Consider the following 19178-nt stretch of genomic DNA (forward strand, 5'->3'; position numbering starts at 1 on the left):
ATGAACAAGGCGTTCCTCAATCTCATACCAAGTGGGAAGAGGAAAAGAGTCACAAGCCCAGCTGTGCTCTCTGACTTTCTCAGCTTGGATGGAGTATAAATGGAAATGAAGCTAACAGCCACCAGCTCGGGGGCCCAGGGTCACGCTGTGCCATCCGTCTGATAAAACTCCAGGAGCTTTGTTCCCAGAGGAGAGGCCATCATCAGCTGGGCTCAGGGAGACTCGTACTTCATTGAAAGGTTCTACACGCACCGGGGCTGTACGGACAAGACCGTTCTTCTTCTTCCCTCCACAGGGTGATATGAAATGAGGGACCGAATAATGTTCTTCAGGACCACACTGGTGATCTCAGGGCCTGGCAAGAATGACGCAGATGAGCAAAGGAGCACGCGTCAGGATGTACCCTGCTTCAGAAATGGGGTGCTGGGCCAGGTGGCCCCCAGAGGTCCCTTCCAGTCTAACTTCTTCTGTGAGTCTGTGTGTGCAGGAGTTACCTCCGGCTCTGAAGTGAAAGCCAACATGAGGATAAGAAAGGAGAATAAAGGCAGTGAAGCTCTCTTACAGATCCAGTTATCCAAATGGTGTAGGTACCATGCTAATGCTGATGCTTTTCGTGCTGAAATCAGGAATGATCCACTTTAGGGAAAGGAGATTCCTTTATTCCCACCTCTCTTTCACTTTTAAAATTCTGCCAGATTTTTGATAGGTTATAATTTTGTTTATTGCATGGGTGCCTTGGAAAAGGGATTTTGGCCCCTCAGTCATCTCAGCGTTCCAGAAACACCTACAATGAATGTCTAGCTTTATAAAGATAACTGTGGCTGTTGTTTGAATTTCAGGTGCTCTTCCTGTTTTTCAGCTCTGCTTTTCTCACATTCATTAGAAAAAGCCAAACTTCTACAGGGTTCAAGTAGGAAGGGACTAATGTATCTGGTTTATCGATGCTCAGGGTTAGAACATCAGCAATAGTCTCCTCTGGCAGATGAACATCTGTTCAAACCAAATGGTAAGTGGCTAATCAATTTTTGACATTTAGTGTGTTCACATTAGCGAACACAGCCATGGCTGGCGCCCGTTGCTGAAGGGGCTGCCAGCTTTCCCATTTCTCTTCTTTTGAAAGAGGACCGCTGTCTCAACTGTTACATATTTCACAGGAAGTTTTCAACAACACGTACCTGCAGTCATTCTCCCAAATGAACACGTAAGGCAGGAACCTTCAAAGGCTTGTTTAGGATGAGGGGTAGGGAGATTTCTTTCTTCTCCGCTAAACTTGTGCCAAGTAGAAAGATCCAGAGGAATTACGTGTTGAATGCAGTCCGTTATTTTGAAAACCCCATCCCAGTTAGCAGCCTTATTTCCTGGAAGGGATGATCCTGCTGACAGGATCCGGTGGAATATATGGCACTTTTTAACCATTAGACCTCCTAGTTAGATGTGTCAACACAGAGACCAGGGAAGATTTTCCAAAGCATAATTGTCAGCAAATAGAGCTGCAGGAAGAAAGACATTTGAAATGTGGGTAAACAGGAAGGCGCTAAGAGCCTACAGCCTGAGTCAGGGTCAATGCAAGAACTACACTGCAGAGTGCAGACACCTCAGCTAGCTCAGTCTGAGGAAATGCTGTGGGTACCAGCCTGGCAAAACCACACAAAGCTAGTTTCTGCACTGCAGTGGTCGTCATGTTCACTTCCTACACGAGAGGTGTCAGGCTCAAAAGTGTGCAGAAGCAAAACTCTTCACAGGCTCGTTCACCCTCCTGAGAAGCAAAGCCCGTTAGCATCAGGTTTTCTCTCTTTCTCGTTCTAATAATAGAGTTGAAGCTCTAGCATCCTAAGGATATAGGAAATACAAATATGGTAGGGAAAAATAATATCTTATTAGATCAACTGATACGCTCAGAAAAAAACCTGCTACACAGTAGTTTATTCTGACTGCTAGTTAGAATCGAGAAGACAAACTACTTTTTCCAGCTGCGTCAACAGTTCTGGTAAAACATACTACCTGCCTAGGATGGCTGCATATGAGGAAGAATAATTAGTCATCGCTAATAAAAGGAATAATAATTAGTCATTTTGTGTTGTGATATTCATTAGATTGTACAGAGAAACAGAGGCAAATGCATTTGAATAATCTCGTGTTACGTTTTAACCACTTAAAATTCAGTGAGAAATACCCAAAGAGCTCAAGAAGAAAGAGCAGAAAGACAGGAGACAGGTGAAAGCCTAGATCCTGAACTACACGGAATGAAAAACTCTTTTCCTTCTCTGAAGCTTCAGCAAGGCTTCCTTCACCTGCTTGTTCCTCAGACTGTAAATCAGGGGGTTCAAACTTGGGCTGACGAGACTGTAGAAAAGGGAAAGAACTTTCTCCCTCCCAGATGAGTTACCGCTCCCGGGCCCCATGTACATGAAGATGGCGTTTCCATAAAACAGACCCACCACGGCCAGGTGGGAGCCACAGGTGGAGAAGGTTTTGTGCCATCCTGCCGCAGAGCGGATGCGCAGAATGGTGGCCAGGATGTGCAGGTAGGAAATTAGGATTAAGGCTAAAGGGAAGAGGAGGAAGCACACGCAAACAGCAAAGATCAGGACTTTATTGGCAGTAGTGTCAGTGCAGGCCAGCTTTAAGACAGCAAGGATTTCACAGAAGAAGTGGTCAACCTCGCAGGGGCCACAGAAAGGCAAGTGTAAAGCCAGAGAGGCTTGTAGTGTACCAAATAGGAACCCAAAAGCCCATGAAACTGCAGCAAGGGTGAGGCACACCCTCCGGTTCATGATAAGGGCATAGCGGAGGGGATGGCAGATTGCCACGTAGCGATCATAAGACATCGCGGCCAGCAGCACGCACTCTGTAAGTGCAAAGATTAAATAAAGATGTATCTGTGTCCCACAGCCAGCAAAGGAGATGGTTCTGCCTTGTCCAAGGAGGTTCCTCAGCATATGGGGAACATTGTTGGAGGCGTAGCAGATGTCCACGATGGAGAGGTGGCAGAGGAAGAAGTACATGGGGCTGTGGAGGCGGTAGTCCAGGCAGATAAGCACAAAGACAAGGGCGTTTCCCATCAGAGTGGCAGAGTAGAGGACAGAGAAAATGCCAAAGAGGCAGAGCCGCAGGACTGGGTTGCTGGAGAACCCCAGGAGGATGAATTCTGTGACAGACGTTTCATTCTGCATGCTGTGCTGGAGGTGAGACAGCACAAACTGTGACCATGGGGATCTGGAAAGGAAGGAGCAAGGAAAAGCAAAGAAAATTGAAAGTTTTGCTAAGAATTTTGCGTCCTTTACTCTTTACGTTGCAGCTCCCTTCTCCTTGTTTTTCCCTCTGACTCCAGTGCAAGGTGCATACTGCTCTTACCATGCTGAGCAATGTACATCTGAATTGCATGCTCTAATCTCTGCACAAACTTTGAGCAGCTTTGAGCAATCTTGCACAACTTGATTGCCTAGCTTGCCCTTGATGTCCTTCTTTTTCTGGGTTGGGTTTTTTTTTTTGGGGGGACAGCATTTCTCTGTTGGAGAAAATAACAGCTCTCTGTCATGATGAAGATTGCAGGTGTCGATTAAGGTGAAGTCAGAACATCTTCAAAGCAGCTATTTTAAATTAAGTCCATATTAAAATGAATGCACAGTTCACAGAATAATTCCAGTTTTACCATTAAACCAACCAGCATTTATAATCCATTGCTGTGTCCTCTTTACCTTAGTGAAATGTATTCATATTGAATCCTGCAGTTGCTTGATCTGTTATCCTATAGCTAACTTCACTTCAGACTGCTGAACAAACTGAGAGCTACACTTGGAGGTGCAGCAGAAAATTATTGCTAAAAGAATGTTACTAACATTTACGTACAAGTGTTTCCTTACCTGTAGCATCTGGACAAATGTGATTTGTTCAGCTCCGTGTTTTTTATCAGGGAAACCTTATTATAAAGTTCTGTGTAATTCCTCAGACAACAGGCGAAACAAAGAGCTGTTCCACTCTGTTCAGCTCCCTACATTCATTTGTTTTTAAAGCCAAAATTTTCTGTGTAATGTGTCTGAAGGGACACTGTTTTGATTGCCAACAGGCAGTACAAAAATTAATCTCAAGTATAAATCCCCAGAGTTCCATACCTGAACTCTGGGGATCTGGGAACTCTGGAAAAGAAAATTGAAAGTTTTGCTAAGAATTTTGCGTCCTTTACTCTTTACGTTGCAGCTCCCTTCTCCTTGTTTTTCCCTCTGACTCCAGTGCAAGGTGCATACTGCTCTTACCATGCTGAGCAATGTACATCTGAATTGCATGCTCTAATCTCTGCACAAACTTTGAGCAGCTTTGAGCAATCTTGCACAACTTGATTGCCTAGCTTGCCCTTGATGTCCTTCTTTTTCTGGGTTGGGGGTTTTTTTTCCATACCTGAACTCTGGGGATCCTTCCAGAAAGTAAACACCACTTTATTCTGAAATGGACATGGCATTGTACTTACATGGCATTATACTTCCTGGCCCTTCATTCATATGGGTTTCTTTTCTGTAAAACACAGTCTCCTCCATTACTTTCCCTTTTATGCCTTCGCTGCCTCCCAGAATTTCCCTGCCTCCAACAGCATACAGAGCTTTTTGTTTCTGAGATACTAGCATAGGATCAATCCTACTGCTAGGAGTTGCCAAATCCAGTATCTCGATGCAGTACAACACTGCTGCAGCTCTATGTCCCCATGTTCAGCCAAGTAGTGAGGCTGAGCATGTGTTTTCTGACTGGCACACGTACACATGCATACATATTCATGGCCTGCCACGTAGATCCACACTGATTGAAAACAAAGCACTCACACAAATACAAAGAGCACAAACAGCTTTCATCCTGTCCCCTTTCAGGATACTCAGGGTGAAAGACGCTCGATGGAAAATATACACTGTATGTACAAACAGAAGCAATATGGGTCCCATCAGTAGCTGGTTTTAGACAGTTAACCTATCCAGTGCTTGCCTCAGGATCCCATAGTCTCCCAGCTGTCTCGGGTACAAACACACACACATGTAAAAGGGTCTCTTCAGTAGCTGTTCCAGACGTACAACCTTACCAGATCCCTTGGTCTCTCCCATAGCTGGCTTGGGCCTCCCAGTCCCTCCAGTAGTTGACTCTCAGGCCCTCTGGTCTCTTCAGTATCTATCTGTCCCAGACCTATGGCCACTCCAGTCCCTGGGCCCCAAGCCCCTTATTCTACTTGCTGACTAAGTCCAGCTTGATGCTCACTAGCAGTTGCACATGCTGACATACTCACCCTCACAATATGCACACATTGCGGTCTCCACAGCTGCTGGTGCCTCAGGTCCATGGTCCCCTATGGCCCAGGGTCCCTTTCCAGTTGCTGGCACTTAGACCTTACACACAAAGTAGAGACCTCCTCACTCAGGAAAACAGAAATGGAGTTTAATAAGAAGATGGGACAGATTGTGGTGATATCATGGGCAAATAAGAACAAACAACAACCTGTAGTGTATCTGGATTCTGGGTTTTATTTAACAACCAACAAGATTAGCCCCTACTTGATTATTTCTCTCTCACACACACACACACATGCACACACACACTCACACATGTGAGCTGACGATGTTCAGCACATACACAGTGGTACAACCCAGAGACCGCAACTTCCCTTCCCAGCAGGGAGGTTACTGCACGTCCAGGAAGATCAGGCAGAAAGTCATGTTGGTTCCTGCTGTGCAGCTGCTCATCGTTACCAGTTTCGGAGGTTGCTGGTCAAGGTCCTTGGGCATCCCCTGGCATTTGTCTCCACGCAGCTCTCTGGTCTCCAAGATCTTCCCCCACTTCCAGAACATTTTCTCCAGCCAGGATCTTCACCTTTTTCTTTCTGGGTCCCCTTCTTCTTTTCAAGATCCCTTCTTCTTTTTGGGAACCCTTCTTTTTGGCACCACCTCTTCTTTCTGGAACCCCACGCCACCAGTTTTCCCAGTCTGAATTGTCTATGTGAGTAGTACAATGCCTGATCAGCCTCCTAATTGACGGTTCTATCTCCTATCTCTTTGTTAATTGTAGGATTCAGGACATGCCACTTTTGCTTATTCCAGATGTTACCAAAATTTACAACCAGCCCACACTGGTTGCAGTTAGCAAGTAGCAGGCTTCCACTTGAGAGTTCAGAGTTCAGTTTCAGACATTCACACACACAGACCTTACCATACTTATGCACCCAATCATGTGTTGCCTGTTAACATTCACAGTTTAAGCTATTTTTTTGTCTACGACAGGTGTTCAGATTCAGGGCATGGCCAAAGAAGTGCATTCCCCCCTTCAGTCTGTGAGGTGAGCAGGGGAGAGTCAATACTCAACTGTACTCCTTTGTACTCCTTTGTGTTTGTGGAGATGAGTATTCAACCACATAACCTAACACGTACAATACTGGGAAAATGAGAGGCTGGAGAGGGTCCAATGTTGAAGGTCGTTGATGTAAAAGGCTATTTGTAAGAGGCAGGAGACCTAGCTCACCTGCTTGTTCCTGAGCTGCTCTGTAAAAAACACTGTGTGCAACATGCTCTGTTAAACAGGCTGTGCCTGTGTCTGACTGCCTTGTCCTGGCTACAGCACCCTGTGCTAAGGGAATGCCATTGAGAGCAAGGAGGATGCTTCTTCTCCATGAGCAACTGAGGATGCTCAGCTGAGTGCTGCTGCAGGGGCCAAAGTGGGGAGGGAGGGAAACACAGGAATGGGAGAGCTGGGAGTGGTAGGGCAGACATGCAGATGCCTGAGAGGATAAGGCATCCAGATCGCCATGGTCACAGTTTGTGCTGTCTCACCTCCAGCACAGCATGCAGAATGAAACGTCTGTCACAGAATTCATCCTCCTGGGGTTCTCCAGCAACCCAGTCCTGCGGCTCTGCCTCTTTGGCATTTTCTCTGTCCTCTACTCTGCCACTCTGATGGGAAACGCCCTTGTCTTTGTGCTTATCTGCCTGGACTACCGCCTCCACAGCCCCATGTACTTCTTCCTCTGCCACCTCTCCATCGTGGACATCTGCTACGCCTCCAACAATGTTCCCCATATGCTGAGGAACCTCCTTGGACAAGGCAGAACCATCTCCTTTGCTGGCTGTGGGACACAGATACATCTTTATTTAATCTTTGCACTTACAGAGTGCGTGCTGCTGGCCGCGATGTCTTATGATCGCTACGTGGCAATCTGCCATCCCCTCCGCTATGCCCTTATCATGAACCGGAGGGTGTGCCTCACCCTTGCTGCAGTTTCATGGGCTTTTGGGTTCCTATTTGGTACACTACAAGCCTCTCTGGCTTTACACTTGCCTTTCTGTGGCCCCTGCGAGGTTGACCACTTCTTCTGTGAAATCCTTGCTGTCTTAAAGCTGGCCTGCACTGACACTACTGCCAATAAAGTCCTGATCTTTGCTGTTTGCGTGTGCTTCCTCCTCTTCCCTTTAGCCTTAATCCTAATTTCCTACCTGCACATCCTGGCCACCATTCTGCGCATCCGCTCTGCGGCAGGATGGCACAAAACCTTCTCCACCTGTGGCTCCCACCTGGCCGTGGTGGGTCTGTTTTATGGAAACGCCATCTTCATGTACATGGGGCCCGGGAGCGGTAACTCATCTGGGAGGGAGAAAGTTCTTTCCCTTTTCTACAGTCTCGTCAGCCCAAGTTTGAACCCCCTGATTTACAGTCTGAGGAACAAGCAGGTGAAGGAAGCCTTGCTGAAGCTTCAGAGAAGGAAAAGAGTTTTTCATTCCGTGTAGTTCAGGATCTAGGCTTTCACCTGTCTCCTGTCTTTCTGCTCTTTCTTCTTGAGCTCTTTGGGTATTTCTCACTGAATTTTAAGTGGTTAAAACGTAACACGAGATTATTCAAATGCATTTGCCTCTGTTTCTCTGTACAATCTAATGAATATCACAACACAAAATGACTAATTATTATTCCTTTTATTAGCGATGACTAATTATTCTTCCTCATATGCAGCCATCCTAGGCAGGTAGTATGTTTTACCAGAACTGTTGACGCAGCTGGAAAAAGTAGTTTGTCTTCTCGATTCTAACTAGCAGTCAGAATAAACTACTGTGTAGCAGGTTTTTTTCTGAGCGTATCAGTTGATCTAATAAGATATTATTTTTCCCTACCATATTTGTATTTCCTATATCCTTAGGATGCTAGAGCTTCAACTCTATTATTAGAACGAGAAAGAGAGAAAACCTGATGCTAACGGGCTTTGCTTCTCAGGAGGGTGAACGAGCCTGTGAAGAGTTTTGCTTCTGCACACTTTTGAGCCTGACACCTCTCGTGTAGGAAGTGAACATGACGACCACTGCAGTGCAGAAACTAGCTTTGTGTGGTTTTGCCAGGCTGGTACCCACAGCATTTCCTCAGACTGAGCTAGCTGAGGTGTCTGCACTCTGCAGTGTAGTTCTTGCATTGACCCTGACTCAGGCTGTAGGCTCTTAGCGCCTTCCTGTTTACCCACATTTCAAATGTCTTTCTTCCTGCAGCTCTATTTGCTGACAATTATGCTTTGGAAAATCTTCCCTGGTCTCTGTGTTGACACATCTAACTAGGAGGTCTAATGGTTAAAAAGTGCCATATATTCCACCGGATCCTGTCAGCAGGATCATCCCTTCCAGGAAATAAGGCTGCTAACTGGGATGGGGTTTTCAAAATAACGGACTGCATTCAACACGTAATTCCTCTGGATCTTTCTACTTGGCACAAGTTTAGCGGAGAAGAAAGAAATCTCCCTACCCCTCATCCTAAACAAGCCTTTGAAGGTTCCTGCCTTACGTGTTCATTTGGGAGAATGACTGCAGGTACGTGTTGTTGAAAACTTCCTGTGAAATATGTAACAGTTGAGACAGCGGTCCTCTTTCAAAAGAAGAGAAATGGGAAAGCTGGCAGCCCCTTCAGCAACGGGCGCCAGCCATGGCTGTGTTCGCTAATGTGAACACACTAAATGTCAAAAATTGATTAGCCACTTACCATTTGGTTTGAACAGATGTTCATCTGCCAGAGGAGACTATTGCTGATGTTCTAACCCTGAGCATCGATAAACCAGATACATTAGTCCCTTCCTACTTGAACCCTGTAGAAGTTTGGCTTTTTCTAATGAATGTGAGAAAAGCAGAGCTGAAAAACAGGAAGAGCACCTGAAATTCAAACAACAGCCACAGTTATCTTTATAAAGCTAGACATTCATTGTAGGTGTTTCTGGAACGCTGAGATGACTGAGGGGCCAAAATCCCTTTTCCAAGGCACCCATGCAATAAACAAAATTATAACCTATCAAAAATCTGGCAGAATTTTAAAAGTGAAAGAGAGGTGGGAATAAAGGAATCTCCTTTCCCTAAAGTGGATCATTCCTGATTTCAGCACGAAAAGCATCAGCATTAGCATGGTACCTACACCATTTGGATAACTGGATCTGTAAGAGAGCTTCACTGCCTTTATTCTCCTTTCTTATCCTCATGTTGGCTTTCACTTCAGAGCCGGAGGTAACTCCTGCACACACAGACTCACAGAAGAAGTTAGACTGGAAGGGACCTCTGGGGGCCACCTGGCCCAGCACCCCATTTCTGAAGCAGGGTACATCCTGACGCGTGCTCCTTTGCTCATCTGCGTCATTCTTGCCAGGCCCTGAGATCACCAGTGTGGTCCTGAAGAACATTATTCGGTCCCTCATTTCATATCACCCTGTGGAGGGAAGAAGAAGAACGGTCTTGTCCGTACAGCCCCGGTGCGTGTAGAACCTTTCAATGAAGTACGAGTCTCCCTGAGCCCAGCTGATGATGGCCTCTCCTCTGGGAACAAAGCTCCTGGAGTTTTATCAGACGGATGGCACAGCGTGACCCTGGGCCCCCGAGCTGGTGGCTGTTAGCTTCATTTCCATTTATACTCCATCCAAGCTGAGAAAGTCAGAGAGCACAGCTGGGCTTGTGACTCTTTTCCTCTTCCCACTTGGTATGAGATTGAGGAACGCCTTGTTCATCTGGAGTGTACCAGTTCTCTGAACACAGGGAAACAGACTGGCTCTGTTACACCCTTCCACTCTATGTTGGTAGGTTACAGTCAATAAACCTGAAGCACTGCCAGAGAAAAGGACAACAGTGACTTGCTCTTGCTATTGTGGCTTGCGCCCGTTGTCTTGGTGGGAGAGAGACAAAGCTGTTGTTAAGTCCAGCCAGGGGGCTGATCTGTCTCTGATTCTGCTCTATCAGAAAGCACCTGCCCCAGTTATGCCACCCGGCAAAACACCGTCCTACCTCGTGGCTGGGCTGGCTGTGCACACCCATGTTAGAGTTTGAGGGAGCAGTATGTATCTCAATGGTGCGGATCCAACATCTTGCTCAGGGGCTGGGTCTTTTTCTGCTCATGCCCAAGGCTTATTTCCAATTCCCTCCCCCAGGTCCCTCCTCCCTGGTCAGATTCAGCAAGACTAGAAGCAAACACCAAGTCACTCGGCGCCCATGTAAGTACCTCTTTCCCATCTGAGAATGGTGCTGTTTGAATCTCATGTTCTCCCTTCCGGCACACACGCAATCTAAGCCCTGCTAAAATCACCTTCTTTCTAACCACATCGCAAACCACGTTAGAATAACTCGCTTGGAGCACGCTCTTTCACTAGCTGCTCCAAGCATCCCTCAAGATTTTCCCCGTTCCTTTCTAAAGACTGCTGCGCAACCTAACCCTGACTCATTAGGACAGGGACAGTGATCACTACGAGGAAGTTTATCTTTAACCACATTTTGCTTTTGAAACTATCTGTGGGCTTAAGCCCTCCTGAGCTTAAGTCCTTGACAATATGTCTCCCTTTGGCCAGAAAATGTGAGCCTGTGCTCCACCCCATTGTTATGTTCCCCTGGACTCCCTACGGCTGACCCAAGCCAAGCGCACAAGATGTGGGTGCCTTTCTTTCCACACCTTCCTTCAAATCTCAGGGCATGATTGCCATCACAGGCCAGGACTGCAGGAGCTTCGCCTTTCACAGGTCAACAAAGGCCAGGTCCACAAGGGCGTCTAAGCATCTAAATTGCAGCTGATTTTTGGTATGCTGTGCAATCAGGTGCTTTTTCCCCATCTCCACCTCCCCACAGTCAATTGCGGTTTTCTCAGCAGCAATCTCTGTTTGTTTTGGTCCTTGGGAACAACCTCTGGGGCTTGGGGTTTGGGGTTTGGGGAGGGATTTCACAGTGGGTATCTGACAGGAATCACTTCATCCCTAAGACGGCAAGGGAAGCACAGCCGAAGAGCACAACAGAAAAGAGAGGAGCAGATGACAATGGCTCTTCCAGGGAGCAGCTGTAGATGGAGAAGTGGATGCAAGAACACATGAGGAAATGTCTGAGAAGGGAACTGAACCTGAGCTAAGTAAAGGGTGAAATCCCAACTTTTATCTGACAGCGAGCGGGCGACAAATGCCACAGCAGCAGCAGTGGCTGTGCCTGACCTGCCATGCAGGCAATATGCTGCCAGAGCCAGAACCGAGCACGTGGGGCACACAGCCCTACTCAGTACTTCGGGTAACGGAGCCTGAGGGCCGAGGCTCTGCCTGCCCAAATGGCACAGCGGAGGGTCCCGTGGTGCTGGGAGAGGAGCCGCACGAGGCATCGTTAAGGTGTCAGCATTTCAACGATAACAAGTCTGATGGGGCTTCTGCAAGTGGCACAGGTGATTCCCAGTGCCGTTGTGCTGCGACACAGGCCACAGTGAGGGTTGTTAAAAGTTAAGACTTCTTGTTTTGCAAAGCATTTACGTGTCTGCTGGCGATGATGTTCTGGGTAAAAAACTGGCTGGACGGCTGGGCCCAGAGAGTTGTGGTGAATGGAGTTCAATCCAGTTGGCGGCCAGTCACGAGCGGTGTTCCCCAGGGCTCAGTTTTGGGGCCGGTCTTGTTCAATATCTTTATCGATGATCTGGACGAGGGGATGGAGTGCACCCTCAGTAAGTTTGCAGACGACACCAAGTTGGGCGGGAGTGTTGATCTGCTCGAGGGTAGGAAGGCTCTGCAGAGGGACCTGGACAGGCTGGATCGATGGGCCGAGGCCAACTGTATGAGATTCAACAAGGCCAAGTGCCAGGTCCTGCACGCGAGTCACAACAACCCCATGCAACGCTACAGGCTTGGAGAAGAGTGGCTGGAAAGCTGCCTGTTGGAAAAGGACCTGGGGGTGTTGGTCGACAGCCGGCTGAGCATGAGCCGGCAGTGTGCCCAGGCGGCCAAGAAGGCCAATGGCATCCTGGCCTGTATCAGAACTAGTGTGGCCAGCAGGAGTAGGGAAGTGATCGTGCCCCTGTACTTGGCACTGGTGAGGCCACACCTCGACTACTGTGTTCAGTTTTGGGCCCCTCACTACAAGAAGGACGTTGAGGTGCTGGAGCATGTCCAGAGAAGGGCAACGAGGCTGGTGAAGGGTCTGGAGAACAAGTCTTCTGAGGAGCGGCTGAGGGAACTGGGGTTGTTTAGCCTGGAGAAAAGGAGGCTGAGGGGAGACCTCATCGCTCTCTACAACTACCTGAAAGGAGGTTGTAGCGAGGTGGGTGTCGGTCCCTTCTCCCAAGTAACAAGCGACAGGACGAGAGGAAACGGCCTCAAGTTGCACCAGGGGAGGTTTAGATTGCACGTGAGGAAAGATTTCTTTACTGAAAGAGTGGTTAAACATTGGAAGAGGCTGCCCAGGGAAGTGGTTGAGTCCCCATCCCTGGAGGTATTTAAAAGACGTGTAGATGAGGCGCTTAGGGACATGGTTTAGTGGGCATGGTGGTGTTGGGTTGACGGTTGGACTTGATGATCTTAGAGGTCTTTTCCAACCTCAATGATTCTATGAATGATTCTATGATTCTATGATTCTATGATTCTATGATTCTATGTTAGGGGCTGGCCGCGCAGGGCCGCCAGACAATGCTTGGTGAAGCCCCTTGGGCTGTGAGCAAAGCCAACGCAACAACAGACAGTTCCCCCCCCAAGCCAAGGACAGACGATGACCTCTGCTTCTCTGCCTTCCTTGGCCATGGGCAGCCAGCACCACCCGGTCCGCAGCTCTCCCCTTCTGCCACAGCCCGAGGGTCTCTCGGCACAGCCGCTGCAAGCATGGAAACGCAGGCATCGCAGACGTAGTGGGGGAAGAAGGCTCCAGGCTTTAGCGGTGTCTCCCACCTGCCTACCTACCCTGTCCACTCTCATGTCCATAATAAATATAACCCTTCTTCTGTCTGCAGGCACACGCACAAATGCATCTACACGCTTATTTTAATGGCAGCTTGTCGGGGATAAAAGCTCAGCTCGTGTTACGCTGAATCCGAAAATTTGTTACTGTGGTTGGGATTGCTAAACTGTGATCAGGATCAAGAAACAAGGGTCACCCTTTCGGAAAGACCAAAACTGCCCCATTTCATTCCTTGGTGAATGAAAGGTGTAACACAGAGGGCTCTTCCCGGTCTCTACCTCTAGCTCTTCCTCTGTCTTGCCCCAGCAAATACGGGACTTTGTCCTCTCCCCAACTTTCCCAGGTTGGCCATCATAATTCTCTCCATAGCTCCAGGATCCCCTTTCGTCCAAAACACTGAATCTGCAACCGTGTGCCATTGCTGACCCCTTTCCCTGTCTGCACTCGTTTCCTTTCTTCCTTTGCACCCATTTTCTCCCCATTCCTGTGCCTTGAAGGCTCTGACATGCCCGCTCTGAGTCCCTCTGCTCTGCCAAAGCTTGTCTGTGCCCACATCCCCCTTTCACTGGCCAGTCCCGGTGTTAAGGTTTCTCCCGCAGTGTCCCCCAGAGCGGAAACAACCCCTCTCGTCTGGAGTTGCCTGCTTCTTCCCGTCACCCCCGTGCTTAAGAAAGAGCACTGTTCTTCTCACGTCACGTAGAATGGGGACAAACTTGCGGAGAGGACTGGAAGCCACTGAGCCAACAGGGCCACTAGCAGAGAGGTTGTAAGTGGTGACAAGGCCTGGACTTTGAAAGTTTCAGAGGCAGCATCCTTTCTCCCCTCCTCCACTCCAGTCTTGCCCCATAGCTAGAAAAAATACCTGGCGATTAAACAAACGCGGAATATCGTTGTAAAGAAAAGGAGAAAGCAAATCCGTGTTGGAAATAAATGGTCAGAGAGATCCTCGCCCTTGAAAAATTTGAAAATGCCTTTTATAAACAGAAATTCTAGTGCAGTTACTTAACACACCTCAAACTTAAGGGTCAAACTGAAGGATATGCTCTCCTGTATCTCTTTCTCATGTCAGGTTACCTTGCGCCACACACCTCAACACCAGGAAAGGAGAGAACCAAAACACTGGTTATCCTTGGCTTATTTTCAGATTTCCAGGTGTGGGGTGCCTTTTTTAACCTTTGATTGCCCCTATATACTGAAAAAAAATTAAATCTCCTCGTATTGCAGCAGGTGACTTTGTTGCGTTTGGAGCAACATGTATATATGTCAGGTATACCTGTTTATTTTATAAATTCCCCTTAGTATCAGCATTTATATCAGTATCACTTACATCAACAACAAGAAGTTTGTGGTGCCACTGAGATAATTTCCCAGGTGTCTTAGAGATGTGTTTATGTGCCACCTATTGTCTCTGAGGCTTAAAGACAATGGGAGATGGTTGCGTCTGTCCCCTTGTCTCCACTGGAAACCACTTCTGGAAGGTGTTAGTAGAACAAGATTGAAAGAAGAGTGTGTTTCAACCATTCCTTGAGCTTCAAAGCGCTTCATGCCCTGAGTTTCTATAAAATCCTGCAACGAGCTGGGTCACCTCTCTGTAGCAGTTTTGAGTGGAATGCATTTGCCTATGGCAACCAGACAACACACTTCTCCATGGCACGTGCGCCCTTCCTTTCTCTTCCCTCTCCTCCCATGATGTTCCGGGGAAAACTAACTTCAGCCTAGACGTGTAGGATACATACTTAACATCCAGAAGATCTTGCAGTGTGGAAATAAATAGGAAAAGTGTGTGTGGGGGGAAATGAACAGGAGTCACTGTCAGGAAGTGGCTTTTCCTGCCTTCCCAGGGTCCTGAGTCGGGATACGCCCGATGGGAAGATCCCACAGGAGGGCCTGTCCCTGTGTGCTTCACCCGGAAGAGAGGCGGGCAGTGTGCTCAGGCTGGATCTGGAACCTGAGGGCTCTCCGAGAGCCGTGCAAAGAAAGGTGTGGAAGACACCGGCCATGGGGCTCTGCATGGGCAGGCAGCAGTGGGAGTTGGGGTGCTGGCTGTGATGAGCCCAAGTGCTTTCCTGCCCTCCCCACCCAGGAAGGGCAAACGCAGCTGGACTGCGGGGCACTTGCTGTCTCTCCCATATTCCCCCTTGGGACGGCGCAAGAGGAACCTCCGGGGCCCTTTGCTCTTCTCGAAACATTCACCTTCACCACCCCTCACAGCCTGCGCCCATCCTCTGGGGGGCAGATCCCTTCTTCCCCTCCCAGCTGCCTTCAGACCAAGTGCAAAACTGAGCTGGAGGCAGGTGCTGCCCATCAGGGCCAGTTGCCCTCCAGGCAGGTTCCTTGCCCTCCTTCTCAGCAGGGGCTGTGCTACAGCCTCCCTTTGCAGAGCTTTATCCCCATGTCCAGCTGTGTGCCCTTGTCCAGCCAGGAGACGCTAGCCCAACACGCTAGTCCAACACACAGCACAAAAGGCTCCATGGCCTGGCTACCACAATGCTGAGCCTGCTCACAGGAAGAGACTGCTCAGTCCTTGGAGCATGCCCAGCGCTGGGGTCCACGTAGCCTGGTTTTCCTCTGGCATGACTGAGATGGCGCGAAGAGATCCCACCCACAGCTGGGAGCTCCTCTGAGGAGAAACTCCCCTGCAGGAAGCCTCACCCCAGTGGCCCTCTTACAGACCCCATGGGCAAGTGGCCAGCCCCACCCCACCCCGGCAGCCCCCTCAGCCAGAAAGAGAGGAGGGACACAGAGAACGGGGCAACACTGAGGAGGAGAAATGCCTTGGCCTTGCACCAAGAGCTCCCCTGGATCATCAGGACCACCTCCCGGCCCTCCCCCGAGGGAACGATGGATGTGGTGGAGAGCCCGTGCTTGGGACAATCCTGTCACATGGCAAGGGGCTGAGGGAGGACCCGCTCCTCTGTGGTCACTGCCAGGGGGCACCTTTATCCCCCACATCCCCCCTTTTTGCCCCACACGCTCACTCCCTCTCTCTGTGGTCACACTTGGGCTCCTGCGTGGGAACCGTTCTCCCTTGGGCAGGAGAGGCATGGCTGTGAGAAGGCCCTGGCAGCCGGCAAAATACCGAAACGCAGCCAGGCATCCTGAGCAATCCCTCCACAGACTCTTCCCCACTGGGGCAGTACCGGGTGTCGCTGCTCAAACAAAACTCCCGACTGACGGGGCGCGCTCTCCCACTGGGTGAGAGGCAGTTGCTGTCTCCTGACCTGCCTCTTCACGCTCTGCTGCCTAAAACCTGCAAGGCATGCTCCAGGCACTGCACAGCATTGCAAAGGCTTTTATTGAACCCTTAGACCATAGAGCTGGATTTGGCAAGAGCCTTGCAAACATGACAGCCCTTGCCTTGCCTTGCCACTGTGGGGCAAGAGCTTCTGCTTTCTCCTTACTTCACAGCAGCAGTGGCACGGGCAGGTGCAGCCCTTTGCATGGGGCGTCTCTTCTTACTCTTGGTCATCTTCTTTTTGGAGGGTGAGGCCACGCGCTGGCTTTGCGGGACAGCCCTGCCGTGGTGCCCAGGCACGCCGCCTCGCAGGAGCTTCCTGAGCACAGAGCTCTTTTGCACCGCCATCTGCAAGTGCGATGGAGAAATGCGCTGCTGCTTGCTCTTCTTGGAAATCTTGCCAGCCATGTCCATGGCCTTGTGCGTCACCCACTGCAGCACCGCAGCCAGATAGACGGGGGCCCTGGCTCCAAAGCGCTCAGCAAAGTGGCCTCTGCGCAGCTGCCTCTCTACGCGGCTCACCGGGAAGAGCAGCCCGGCCCGGGAGGACCGGGAGGAGCGGCTCTTTTTGGCCTTTGCTTCGCTGCCTTCGGAGGGGCCCCCAGAACATGCCACTTCGGGCTCCCTCTCCTGCTCAGGCGTTGTGCAGACCTCCTCTGCTCCGGACATGCTGCTCGCAGCTTTCTCCCCAGCTATCTCCATGCTGCGTCTTCCTGCAGCCTGCCTGCCTTGCCCACCTGTCCTTGCTTTCCTTGCTGACCCTCGCTGGTGGTTCCTGTCTCCGGGCTCAGCTTGCCTGGGCCTGGCCAAGCCTTGTCTGGGCACGGCGTCCCCACGTGCTCTGGCCGGGACAGACCCTGCTTTGGCCGAGCCCCGCGGAAGAAGGGCTCAGGCTCAGGCCCTCTCCTGCGCAGGCTCGGGCCCCTTGCTCGCCTGGGCAGTGGGAGCAAGGGCTCTTCTGGGGTGGCAGGGACCAATAGGGAAGGACTTCCTCTGTGACCTCACCTCCCCGCTTGTGATGCCATCCCCGCTGGCTCCGCCCTTTGTGGGTGAGCTCAGGGGGAAGCTCTGCTCCCCAGCTCCGCTCCTGTTTTCCATGACAGAGGCTTTCCCAGCGGTTGGCACGGGGGGAGGTGCTACAGGGCCGAGCGCTCTCTTCTCCTCTGCATTCTCCTCCCTGGCCCTGCCCTGCGACAGCTCTCCCTTCAGCCGTTGCCTCTCCCCTCCGACCCAAATCCACATTGCCACTCCTGGGGAGAGGACCTCCTTCTCCGTGTCACGGGATCCCAGAGCCACAGGCTGCCCAGACATGGGTCCCCTGGGGTCCTGCCTGTCAAGGCCTATCACCCGAGAAGGGTCGTTAGTAGAGGCGTATTAAGCAGTGACAAAGCCTGGCGTTTGGAAGTTCCAGTGCCCTCCATATTCTCCCCTCCTCCATTCCAGTCTTGTCCCTCAGCTGGGAAAAATACCCTATATTTGTGTCAGGTGTGTGAGAGAGAAATGCAGGGACTCCCCATGCAAGTGAAGTTTCATCAAGTCATTGACATTGTGTCTGAGAAGTTGCACTTATGTGATACAAATTTTCAAAGATCTGTGATGAAGGATGTTTGAAAACAAACCTTGGGGTAAAGGGAACAATACCTTCTCTTCTCAGAAGACGTCAGCCTTGGTTGACGCTTCCTCATTTTTATCTCTGTATGTAGACCTTCATGTCACAAGGTTATTAGGTACGTGGCTTAAACTCTTCCGGAGTCTTAGTTGGGCAGCAAGTAAGTAAGAAGCTACAGTAGTTTATTATTGCTATAATACTACTCTTAGAGTTATTCTCACGTGAAAGGCCGTTTGAAGGTGTGGAATAGTTTCCGTCCTTGTAGCGCTTCAAGGTATAATGGTGTATTTGGGAAAAGATCAGCTTTTCTAATGGATTAAGCTGTGATACTAGTATGTCATTCCTTTGTCTTACGATCATTCTTTCCAGCAGAACTTTTTTGCAAAAATGAGAAAAGGAAATCAAATCCTCACAACAGAATTAATCCTGCTCAAATTTTCCAGCTTTCTGGATGCGCAGCTTGTGCTCTTCCTAGTGTTTTCCATCATATACCTGCTTACACTTGCCAGAAATGTCACCATTATGGTCATAACAGGGATTGACGGTACTCCCCCATTTATTTCTTTCCCTCTCTTCCTTCATTTTCATAGCTCTGTTATTAACTAGTCGTTCTCCCTGGTGTGTTGGCAAATTTCTTAAAAGAAATCAAGACCATTTCATTTATAGCTTGTCTTATGCAGATGTTTTTCTTCATTGGTTCTTCGTGCACAGTTTGTTTCCTTCTAGTAGCAATGGGCTATGATTGCTGCTTTGCAGTGTGTAAGCCTTCAAACTCATTCTCATGAACCCCAAAGCCTGTACTCATCTGGTGGCCTTTTCAGCACTAATTGGGTTGGTGCTGTCTCTAAGAGAGACGTCTTCCATATTTAACTGAAGTTTCTACGGCCGTAAGATGAACTTCTTTTGTGACATGGCACTTGTGATTATATGGCTTGCATGGACAGCAATGGAACTGAATTTTTCATGTCCAGTCTTAGCCTGTTGGTTATATTTGGCTCATTCCTATTGATGCTGCTTTCTAATGGCTTCATCGTGAAGAAAATTCCCTCTACTGAAGAGGAGCAAAAAGCTTTTCCTAAGTGCTTTTCTCATCTTGTTGTGGTTGCTGTGCGCTTTGAATGTGTCTCCATGATCTGTCTGAGGCCCAAATCCAGACCTATCTTGGATGAAGACACTT

At 49.3% G+C, this 19178-nt stretch overlaps 3 protein-coding genes across 4 annotated transcripts; 1 reads left to right on the plus strand and 2 right to left on the minus strand.

The window, feature by feature from the left end:
- Positions 1-2234: 2234 nt before the first annotated feature.
- Positions 2235-7486, minus strand: LOC143155822 (olfactory receptor 2A12-like). 2 transcript variants are annotated; one of them, XM_076328797.1, is made up of 2 exons: positions 7475-7486; positions 2235-3167 (listed from the first exon to the last, which is right to left on the minus strand). In XM_076328797.1, the coding sequence occupies exons 1-2, from the start codon at positions 7484-7486 to the stop codon at positions 2235-2237; spliced, it is 945 nt and encodes a 314-aa protein (XP_076184912.1). The 2 variants fall into 2 exon arrangements, with proteins under 2 accessions (XP_076184912.1, XP_076184913.1); XM_076328798.1 differs by lacking the exon at positions 7475-7486 and having other exon boundaries at positions 2235-3173.
- LOC143155823 (olfactory receptor 2A12-like) lies at positions 6810-7748 on the plus strand. The gene has a single exon (XM_076328799.1). It carries the CDS (start codon positions 6810-6812, stop codon positions 7746-7748), a length of 939 nt encoding a protein of 312 aa, XP_076184914.1.
- Positions 7749-16554: 8806 nt separating this feature from the next.
- On the minus strand, positions 16555-17094 carry LOC143158026 (histone H2A-like). Its single transcript, XM_076333460.1, has one exon. The coding sequence runs from the start codon at positions 17092-17094 to the stop codon at positions 16555-16557; it is 540 nt and encodes a 179-aa protein (XP_076189575.1).
- Between the last annotated feature and the right edge of the window lie 2084 nt (positions 17095-19178).

This window comes from Aptenodytes patagonicus, chromosome 1 (assembly GCF_965638725.1).
Source record: "Aptenodytes patagonicus chromosome 1, bAptPat1.pri.cur, whole genome shotgun sequence".
In the NCBI taxonomy this organism is placed as follows: domain Eukaryota; kingdom Metazoa; phylum Chordata; class Aves; order Sphenisciformes; family Spheniscidae; genus Aptenodytes; species Aptenodytes patagonicus.